We start from the raw sequence: 12744 nt of genomic DNA, 5'->3' as shown, positions 1-12744 counted from the left end.
ATGTCGACCTCTATTAAAATCATATTTGGAAGAACAAAATTATATTGACTATTAACTTTATGGCCGTACTTAGATAAAAAAAAAAAATATTGAGCGTATATTGAATGAAGTTTACAACGAACACAATACAAGTACCAAATATTTAATTAAGTATAATATATACATTATTATATTAAGATGTCAACGTTAAATGCCCACACCTTATCAGCTCGAAATGCTACAAACTGTGCTCATAAAATATTTTTGACAGACTTAATTTTTGTATGAACTTTTATCAGGATTCTAATATTACATTTTCAAGTTTTTAACTTAAAAACATTTTTTTTTTAATATTTAACAAATATTTTGTAAATTTTATTTTGTCCATAATTTTTTTTTCCTGTTTGTTTTGAAAAGTAATATGAAGTTATATGCAATTTATCCCAAAGTACCAAATAAGTACAATTTTCTGTCAAAAACTAACCTGTTAGTTGAAGATTGAAGCATCTTCACTACTCCAAAAACTGATGTCAGAGAAAAATATATAATGTATGTAGTTAAACCAATGCAATAATGACTCCACTCAGAGTCTAAAATAAAATAATGTTATCATAAAATAATTGTTTAGGTCATAATTTTAATTTGTTAATATTATAATAAATATGAAGAATTGAAGTTATTCCGGAGATGATTTTAAATCTACATTAAATATATTAATACGTATGTATATAAAAATAATGCAAAATAAAAATGTAAATTAATATAAATTATAATAATGAAAGGGATCTTATAAAAAGGGGCTAACATATTGTTTGCCATTTTTTTTATTCAATAATCAAAAAAACTTTAAACGTCAAGTAGGCGATTCTCTAAAACATTATACGATTAATGAAAATTTTATTATTTAAGAAATATTTAAATAACATTTTGTCACAGTTTAAACACTATTATTAGTACACAATAAATGAATTTAAGATTCAATATATATATATATATATATATATATATATATATATATAAATATATTAAATTAAAAATCATTACACTGTACAACACAAGTATGACAAAATATGTACTGTGTTGTGAAAATATAATAATTAATATAAATAAAATGTCCGAGGAAAAATACCCGTTGGCATTACCCTTGAAAATTCCATAAGATGTTAAACAATTTGTGATTAGTGTATTTTATACATATTTATTTTAATCTATATATATACAAATGCTGAAATACTCTGAAAAAAATATTTTTTTTCCTTAATAAAGAATATGTAAGTAATGAAATTAATCCAATCTTGATAATTTGAATACGTTTATATAACAGTTAATATTTATTTCATATTAATTAAAACATATTATCAAAACTCAGATAAGTATTGACAATGCAATATTCTGTTTTAATAGTATTTTCAAATCAAACTTTGCTAAATTATATGTATATTTTTAAGAACAATGTCGATGAAATGTAATTTTACTAGTTTTTTATGAATTTTATTAATCAACGAAAATACAATTGTAAGATTAACACTTTCATAATACATACATCAGACAGGAGTGTTCAGAAATAATCTTTTAAGATACAATTTATTTGATATATGAACGACAGTATTCTGAGAAGTATTTATTGTCAAATGTTCACTTTAGTAACTAAATATTAATATAACTCAAATCGAATAAAAAAACTTATAGTAGTTACCAAGTGCCTAAGTTATATATTTGAAAAGGGATTACTAGACAAGTATATGGTTTAACGACCTACATGGGATAATCAATCATTCATAGAGTATATAGATCAACAAGTTTGGACGGTTAAACTCCCACACACCTAAACAATACCCAAACTAGTGCTCAAATCAGTTATGTCAATTATAAAATTAAATAATAAACCAAAAACTACTTCAGACTAATGCGGTATAAGTACCACCTGTGAATAAGATTGAATTCGAGTTATTGTCATCTGGCTAAAGTATGAGATCATTATATTACTTTAATATGATTAAATATAATTATAAACATTAAAAATGTTAAATAGGTACAAACACTACGGCGTGTTGATTTCAACTGAAATCAATATATTTGAAAAAATAAAAATAAAAACATTTTACGCAAATTTCCAGATAGTTTTATACTATAGAAATTTTAAGTCACATTTATATTTTATAAAATTAATATAATAATTAATTGATGACGTATGACGATTTTTTCATAGAATCCACTTAATGTGAAACATATTTATTAAATAAATAAAATAATTTGTATTTCTGTGAATACTTAAAGTAATACGGATTTATGTAAACGTACCATATGACAAAATATGTTGATTGGTAGTGGCAGTACAATAATTCACTGCATTATGAACGAATTGAAAAAAAAAAATACAATAATAATAATGCAACGGATCAAAAAAACGTAAAAAAGATTGATGACTCTATTATATTCGTATAATGTATAAAACCACTGTATTACCACGCCGTTATTTGGCCTAGAAAATACAACTGTCTCTGCAGTCATATAATGAACAGCATTATTTAGTAATATATAGTGTAATGTGCGCTTCGGTTATATTTCGACAAGTACGACGGAACTTTAAATTTAATCTTAAGCACACATTTGTTACTAGTTATTCCTTTAGGTAGGTACCTCGTGTTTTGCTTTATCCTCCCAGCCTCTAGGGATGACTGACTTTATGCTATTTCGCCGTGCGAGCAAACGCTTTTTCTAGTCCGGGATTTAATGTAACTGATGTTTTTTGGAAAATAAATAAATTAATCCCCATTGAAAACATTTCATATAATACACTAGAATTTCAACATTTAATTTATACACGGCCGTGTAGAAAATATAATAATAATAATAATGTAATATACGAGTATAACACTACACGAATCAAATTATGACTATTGTCTGCAAAACTTAAACACAACTTTTCGTTAATGAGTTATGTATCTAATTATAATTTATTACAGACGCGTTTTCAATAATAATAAAATTAAATTATACGTTAGGCAAACGTTTAGATTCACCTCAATTTATTGTCCTCAATTATCCTATAAATACAATTAATAATTACATAACTACTCCCATTCATAATGTAAACAATTTATAATAATTTGTAGTAGTGTTTTATATTATACGGTTTAATGAAATATTACCGTTTAAAAAATTTAATCAACGATAAGAAAATGTATGTTTAGAATTGTAAAATAAAATAAAAATAAAATATTACAATTTTAAATAATTGAATACGTCCTTAACTACTATAAAATATAAGTAATATATTATTTTATATATCTGCACAATAGATTATATTTTTATACTGTGACCATATGCTTCGGTTCCGTACATAAATGGAATATAATTTAAAGTTACACAATATTCGTTTATGGATGATTTCGAAGAATCTTTTAATCACGGAAATACTTCTCTCGGGCACAAATATACTTTTACATAGTATATCCAACTTTTTTATTTGACATTATATTTTTTCACAATATTTTTTAAAGCAAAAAACTTTAAAAATTTTAACGATAAAAATATTAAAAAATACCATATGTTTCTTTAAAATTTTGTTTTATTTTGATTGCAAGCTATATAAAAGAAATATTTTCAAAAATGATAATAGTTTTTAAATAATGAGTGGTTCGTGATAAAAGAATCACCTTGTATAAAGTAAACGTTGATTGGTTTTGTTGTTTTTAAAAACAGCTGTATGTGACGTATTTTGTAGTAAAATAAATTCAACAAACTATAAAGTATAAGTGTATAACAGCGGTTTACTTATATTCAATAATATTGGTTAGGTACACTTAAAATTCAAAATCGATTTAAAATTTTTTCGTAGTTATTTTAAATAATATTAAGTTTTAAAACTTTAATTATATTTATGAAATATACTGTTTAATTATTGTAATTATAATTTATTTATACTATTTGAAGAATATACGTTTATATTTAGTTTAATTAATTTATTATTAATGACATGACACGTTAATGACATACGCACGTAGTTTAAATATTATAATATTTCTCGTATTTCTATATGTTCACTAATAATTAGAATTATTATGATACACGCAATTAAATTAAATTTATATTACATTGAATAATATATTCAATACTTATATAATGCATTAATTTTGAAATTATTTAACTTTTTAAATAAACTATTAATTTAAAATAATTGGATTATAATGTTATTATCGATAAATACCATATTCAAAATTTTATGTTAATAACTTAATTAAAAATGTTTAATAAGTTAATGTTAAAGAATCAAATATAATATAATTATAAAGTTAAGACGATAACAGAGTTATTTGTAATAGACTATTATTGTCTGAAAGAATCAAACACTGAACAACAATACCGACATAACCAGTTTTAAATAAAATTAAGTATGTTAAATCAGTATGATATTATTAAGTAATACTGATAACTTATTATAATTATACACCATGTACCTCATATAAATAAGTTTACATGCACAACTATGTATATTTAAATCTTTTTTTTTTTTGCATAATGTTTTATTTTAAGTTTATTTAATTACACACAATCCGCTATAATATACGGATTAAGACTTGTTGAACGATAATTTATATTAACTTTAACTAAGTGATAAGTAAGGTGACTTTAATAAAAGAAAAAAAAATACATCCTTAAGACAATAAAAAAATAAAAAAATAATATTATTATTTTAACATTTAGTAATTAGATTGTAATTGTCTGCTGAAATTCTTGACTCCGAATTTAAAGTATCATTACAAAGCCAACACCCAACACTGTGGTGTAATTTAGAGAAAACCGCTGCGTCTAGCCATGGCTGCGTTTTAAATCACGTTATGCGTGTTAGCCGGAAAACCCTCGGCGACCATCTCGTAGTTTTCGGGAAATTAACTCTAGATCAAGGAGGACAGGATGAATGTAATTTAAACACACCATCCCTTACGACACCAGATTATTGTTACTGTATTTTATACAATTCTATCATTTAATCCTATATTATTATTATTATTATTTTGCGTCCATTTTTGAACGAGAACATTTTATTTTTTGAAAACCGATCAATATAATAAGTTTTTATGTTATTGTGAATATTTTAATTTCAGTATTTAATTACAATAATTCACTCTTAAGGTTCTTTGAATAATATTATTCTCGAACGCATGCTATTTTTTAACTCGAGTTTCCGCCGCATACTCCAATACTTCCAACGTTTACTAATAAATCAAAATGCACACATTTAAAAATATATAAGAACTTTATTGACTCAATACGGTATTATATGGTATTATATACAGCAACTAAACTAAAGCAATCATCACTGAAGAACAATTTTCTGTCTTCTTTTAAACATAATTTTTATTGGCCTATTAATACTTACTGACTAATGACTTAATCATAAATTTGATTACTCGTGATATAGTTATATTCTAAACTGTGTTTTATGTCATATCTGCAATTTTTGATATGACACTTAATAACTTGCATACTATTTATTAAAAATATAATGTATAAATATACGATTATGTTAGAAATTAAACAACGCGTCAATATTTTATTTTATTTCTAGGTAGGTTTATAGGACAAGGTGAGTAAACTAAATTGTGAGGAATAACAGTTAAATCCACATTAACAAAGAATAATGCATTGTTTGATAATAAATAATAATAATAATATACAATATTTTTACGATTATATATTTATGTTATGTTTTTATGTAACGCGATGAATAAAATCGAGATATAGTGCCACATGTTTTAAAGTGTGATATTATACTTCTATATGAGTTTTATGGTATGAAGTCAAAGTATAATATCCTGGATAATTGTTTTAAAAAAAAAATAATTTTTTGTGCTGCATACTGGAATGTATTCAATATTTAAATTTATTGCAGTACCTAAAGGCTTTAATGTTTAAGACATAATATAAATAAAATAAACAATGTCTTTTATTTTTTAACTATAGTTTAATTTCAATTTATATTAATGATATCGTTTTTGATGTGTAAAGACTATTTTTGATTAAAAAATATTGATTTTCGATATTCTCTACTGCCTTAAATATAATAATTAAGGTACTGACTATATTCTGTATCTAATCACGTAATTACGGTTATGGGTTATCGGGGTTCGTAAATTAAAACCTAAAATAATAATTATTGGACGTAATATGGTCAACCAATATTTATAAAATTAAAAATAATGAAGAAATAAGATCAAAGTGTATTAAATTTTGAGAATTTTATTTTCACCATTTTACACTAATCGTTAAATATTACATTTATATATATATATATATTATATACTCATTCATTTACATCGATTTTTTTGTATATCTGTGTATAGATCAAGTAAAAATAAAATAATACATAACTGTTGATGTTTCTTTATAAAATAAATTATTATTTATTACAATGTTATAATTTAAAATAGACTCAACATTATAACATTTATAACATATTAAACACTATAGAGGATCAACCGTACCAATTTACCGGTAATAAAGAAAAACATGTTACATCTTGAACGTAGGTAGGTAACTTCTTTAAATTTTAAAGCAGAAATAAATCATCGCTCAGAAAATAATTTATGGGAAAAACTTGGTTTACTAAAAAACGGTGTAGATTTAAACAGAAAGTATGTTTTTAAATTCTTTTATCGCTTTTTTATTGTTATATGCGGTTTTTTTATAGCACCAATTTCCAAAAATAATTTTACCAAAATATAATCCCCGAGTAGACTTATTTCAATATATAATTCAGAATGACTATCCAAACATTTCAATGGCTAAAATGTATTCATTAGAATTGTCCCTGTTAAGAAACTAAAATACGTAAGCAAACAATACTAGTAAAGTAAATTATCATCTTCTTAAAACAAAATTAAATATAATTTACAATCGTTTTGCTAGCGATGATGGAATGGGGTAAACACAATTATCAGTTTGTGTTGACTATTCTTAACGACGAACGTCTTGATCATAGATATAATATATATATATATAATATAATGAATGTTCGCACATGTAAACATGACTTTTATATCATATTTTTTCGTATCATTTTATAAAAAAAAGTTGTGTTCTAGACATAAAATTCTCAGTGTTAATTATTTTAAAAATTGTTCTTCGTGTTCACTTAATATCTTTCAGGTCTTGAACATATTCTACTCCCATTGCGTTTCGTCTGACCTATTATTGATTAAGTGCTTAAGACAAAATGAACTAATAAAATAATAATTAAATAAGGATAAATGACCGAAAAGTTATTTTTCGTTATTAATTACACGCAGTTATATTAATCGATATCCGCTATAAAAATAGCAAAAGAATAAACAAACCTTGACTTTTATCATATAGATTTAAACAAAAATCCTGACCATATAAAAATGAGTGACGGCCGGGGCAAAGTTCTGGTAACCCTAACTAACATAAATAAAATTAAAAAAAAAAAATTATAACATTTGAACTGTTATTATTTCTCAAGTATCGGGGAGATTGTTTTTATGTTCAACAGTGACTTGATGGATATATAAATTGTAAAGAGGATTTTATAACTGTTTTTTTTTATTGTTTAATTGCATAATTTGCTGAAATTCAAATTTAATTAGACTATTAATTATATAAGAACATAGTATTATAATTGAAAATTAAATTCATTTTCATTAATTTTTTTTTACTAAGAACATCGTCATCAATTTCGGTCATCGGCCATCAGAAAACTATACTAAAACATTTAATTATATTTATTTTATTATTAAAAAATTATAGTTATTGAAATTGATTAATTAAATTTATTTTACTACACTTAGTTATTTACTAGGTATTATTATAACGGAACGACTGTGCAAATTCGATATCATAATCTTACCATTTTGGTGAACTGATGATTGGCTAGCGAGACAAGATTGGCGTCAGACGTAACTTCTAATTGTATGTGGTCCACGGAACTGTGCTCTTCTTTTATACTAAAAATTGTGCAGCACTAGTCTATTGTTGTTACCACAAAAGAAATAAATCACGGTAACGCGTTTCCCGCGTGTTATCTTTTGTATGTTTTTAGTGTAAACATGACCCGAGGGGTTTTTACATGCATTAAAAGCCAACAGCCTTTTCCATCCCAATTTTACTCACAGAGCAATAGGTTCGTTTAGACTCGTTTGTCCTTTAACAATACACAAAGATTATTTGTGGGTATGAGTGTAAGTAAGAATGAAAACTGAATTGGTAATAAATTTAATTAAAATATTACTTTGATTCAAAAAATAATATTATTCGATTATTTGACTTTTTTTGTTAGTAAAGCGTTAATGCACATCGTAATATTTATTATTTAGTGATTTACAATATTTGCTTATAATTTCTTACTAAATTAGTAATAAATAACAACATCACATTATTTACATTGTATTTTCAGGTATCATTTTTTTGTTTTTAATATTTAACTAATTTAGTGACCGAGTATTTTTTCTTCTTAAAGTGATATTTACTATGAGCAGTGTTCATAATAAGTGCCAAATTTTCTAAGTAAAACCTCAAGATAATCAATATTATTAAAATATTTAATTTTGCAGCTAATTATTTGTTAAAATGTTGGGTAAATTATTTACATAGTATGTGGTTTTTCGTTCGTTTTTACTCGATTTCGAGTATATTTGTATTAAATGCATAGTTGTTAATTTACTAAGTTAAACCTTGTGGACTTGTGGTATTGAATAATAAAACTTTAACGATTTTTAATCAAATAAAAATGTTGTAGTAAATTAATTAAGAAATTTAATACAATACATTTTAAATATTATAATGAAAAAACTTGTTTAATAAAAAATATTGAAAATCGTAAAAAATATAATGAAGTCATGCACATAAATAATAACCACTAATATTATTATAATCTATGTTAAATAATACATTTAAAAATCGTAAAAATAGCTAACATAACTTTTTTGCACAAATTGTTATAATTTAAAATATATTTTTTAGCTTTTGTGTTCTAAAATATTGGTACGTCTTGTGTTCGAAATAGCTTGATTCATATCATGCTATGATTTTATAAATTATATTCTGAAATCATCAAATTTCTTCTAAATTACACTCGAGTTCACAAATATTTTTAAATTAATTTTATTCAATTTTAAATATTAACGAATATTTTTATGATTAATTTTATTTTAAAAAACAGTTTTCATAAATTTTACAAAATTAATAACATTTTAAATGCATTGTACTTTATTTTTTTGGTGATTTATACAATTATGTTTCATTCTCTAAACTAGTTAATCTATTTATCTGAAATTCTAATTGCAATCAATTGCAACAAAAACATATGTGCAGATTTAATATTAAAAAGTCAAACTACAGAATACATAAATGCAGGGTGTAGGTCATTCGTTTCGTTTCGGCTGTCAAAATAATGTTGTATAAATTGTATAATGATAATAGTTTGAAAGCAATGATAAATCATCGAATTCGAAAAACGATTGAGCAGAGCCCAGTTGAAACGGGGTGATGCTTGCTGAGATTTCTTTAACATTTTTTGACGATTGCGTCGGTAGTTATTCCTTTCTACGCTCAGAGAAAATACTGAGAAAAATATAAAAACCTTTCAAAGTACCAACTAGACTCGATTTTCAATCATGACCTGTTCGTAGCTTATTCATTGCCAAAAAACGTGTCCACAGACGAATAATATAATATATATATATATATATATATGTATATAAGTTAAAACATAACCTGTTTAGACGTTTGGTACCTTATTTTTATAAAATTGCAAAATATGCATTTTAAGTTAATGTATAATTCAAAATGAATATAATGGATATAATTTATAGTTAAATAACTTAAATTTAAAATTGATTATTATTTAAATGTTTTAGTGTTGTTATATAACTAATAACTATATATCCTATAATAATTATTATACATATATTTAGTATTTACCGTCGAAAATGATGTATTTTATTTTGTTGCCATAGTGATGCTATGTTGTTAATATTGTATTTGTAAATTTTTTAAATATTAAATTTGAAGTCTTTGAACGATATACATACAAATGTAACGCTCACAAAGAATTCAAATTGTGTATCTCAAAATTATATTTTAAAAACAATCTAAATTAATTAAAAATATTATTTCGTAAAAATGTACTATATGGTATTATTTGTGTTTTTAATATTATTATAATGGTGGTATATATGGATGTACATAAGGTTCAAAATATAAAACCACTATTGACAAAGGACCGTTTTTTTTTTTTGTCCTTTTTCTGTTGTAGGATTGAGAGGGAGGAAAAAGAAAACACATAACTACCCTGAGTTCTTGCTCTACGTTCTATACTAATAATAATCTATTTAGGTCACATTGGTATTGAAGAGCTGATATTTATACATTTATTCCCAAAAGCTTTACATTTAAAAAAAAAAAAAAAAAAAGGAAGAATCAAGGTAATAATATTGTTTTGTCGGATGATAACAAATATGTTCACTTTAACATAATAATGTTAAAAAACACAGTTACTAAATACATCTTTTAACAATTTAACATATTTAGTACAATGTAATTAAGTTTCATATGGTTGAGTTAAATATTAAATAATCTGAGAGTGAAATTTATTAATTTTAGGTGTTTCATTAAAACGTGTGTGATTGGCAACACCTGCTTAACCCACAGGTACTTCTTAATGTGTAACAATATGAATCCATAAACTGTACATTGCGTGAATTTAACAATGAAACATATTATATTTACCAAATGTGATACGCCAAATTGCACGCCAACCAATGTATTTGAAAGAATATAAAATTATTATAGTATTTTTTTTGACTGAAGCTAAGTATAACATTTTTATAATATTTACCATATATTATGATATAGCTAAATAAATACGACAAGCAAATACATTATAATTAGCGGAGTGGTAATTTAATAAATGACTAACCTTCCTTTATATAAACTAAAACCATCTCAATATATTATCTTAAAATGAACCTTTTTAGATAGAAATAGGTATGGTTTTTTTTTTTTTTTTTTTTAATGGCTTTTGGGTTTTAGTCAACATAATAAATTTAATACCATTCTTGAATGTTACTGGATATATATTATTTAATCTAATTTAAACGTTTTTTTTTTACACGGTTAATTATAGCAGATACAATTATATGGTAGAGTTGTAAGGTCTGGTAAAACTTTATGAAACTTTAAACATAGTGTCTACCTATTAGTCGAGTTAACTAATGACCTGTGACTTAATGAGTTATTATAAAAGTGAATTTTAAACAGATTATAAATCATTAATTGTTCATCGAATCAATATTAAATAGTAAAACATTTTTTTTTTTGTTTTTTTTTTTTAGAATATGGGAACAATATTTGGTGTACACAATCGGCTTCATATGGCAGCAGGAATATTGCTATCTAGCTATTTCATCATAGTTCAAACATCATCTATTCGAAACGGTAATCTAATAACATTTATATTTATTATTTAATCGGTATAATTCTAGTTTGAAAAAAAAATTAAACAAATACATTTTTTTTTTTTTTTTATCAGAATCAAGTAATATACTTCTTTATGTTGAATAATTTATTATTTTTTTGATTAGTTAATTTGAAAATATGAGGTAAAAATGTTTTGTTATTAAAAATTGTACGATTATATTTTTCATATTACTCAATAGTTTAATATTTATTTATAATCATTTATACTTTATTTTGGAAAAATATTTGGCTGTACAAAATAAAGTAGAAATTAAGTTTCAGTGAGTAAAATATTTGACCACAAACAAAAAATAAAGAAAATCATTATAATTAGAATAAAATAAGTAATTGATATGATAATATTTAATTTAGAATTATTTGTTTACTTACAATTTATTAACTTTAGTCTTAAATAATTATAATATTGTATAACAACGAATTTCACTGGTTCTATATTATTTATTTAACTATTCTAATTTCAACCTAGTATAATATAATATTATAATATCAACTATAACTTTATGAATAATAAAAACATTAAAATGTATGTTTAACAATAACAAAGTGTCGTCCTATATTGTGCATTTCTCGTTATTCTAAACGTTTTCATAGCTTATTGTTAGTTCTATTTTGAATTGTCTTCTAGCTGAAGAACAAGAAATTATCAGTTTATAGTTGTCCTATCCTAAAATAACTAATCCTGCTTCATTCTATTTCACATTCAAAGCTATGTTACGAATTCAAATTATTGCACGTTGTTAATAATTATAAATAATAAGTTTAATAAACGGTTGTTATTTAACTGATTATAAAGTTGTTATAAACTTAATACAAAAACAAGGTCGATAATATTTTACTATTTTCCATAAGGTGAGAATTTAATTAGATTCTAAAATTTTAAATTCTATCATATAATTTTAATATGAATTATTTAGACTAATAAATTATTAAATATTTATTTGATAAGAACATTTTTCAAAATATTATACAATATTTCTTATTTAGGCTAGTTGATACGAGTATAATATATTATGTACAATATAAACATTCGCAGAATAAGTCAGAATAACTATTTGTGAAAGTATTTAATAATAATATTAATTCTCACAAACATTGTTTTTGTTTTAAATATACATTAAGCAGTTCCTTACATACAATTATTAAAACGTAAGTGCACCAGTAATAATAACAAAAGTAATGATTTTTATAATGCCTTCGAAATTTATTTTTTTTACGAGTTTAGTATAAATAATATAATTTTTTTTAATTTGTACTGTGCTAAAATAA

The 12744-nt window shown here is 23.4% G+C and overlaps 1 protein-coding gene across 1 annotated transcript in view; it reads left to right on the top strand.

Annotated features, from left to right (window-relative positions):
- Positions 1 to 12744, top strand: part of LOC132918000 (hemicentin-1-like) — a 229942-nt gene that overhangs the window by 34308 nt on the left and 182890 nt on the right. The window contains exon 2 of the mRNA XM_060979039.1: positions 11334 to 11436. Within this exon, the coding sequence (XP_060835022.1) occupies positions 11337 to 11436 (100 nt within the window). The 5' untranslated portion in view covers positions 11334 to 11336. The remainder of the gene's footprint in view (positions 1 to 11333; positions 11437 to 12744) is intronic.

The sequence above is a fragment of the Rhopalosiphum padi genome, chromosome 1 (assembly GCF_020882245.1).
Source record: "Rhopalosiphum padi isolate XX-2018 chromosome 1, ASM2088224v1, whole genome shotgun sequence".
In the NCBI taxonomy this organism is placed as follows: Eukaryota; Metazoa; Arthropoda; class Insecta; order Hemiptera; family Aphididae; genus Rhopalosiphum; species Rhopalosiphum padi.
This window is presented reverse-complemented; position numbering and strand designations above follow the sequence as displayed.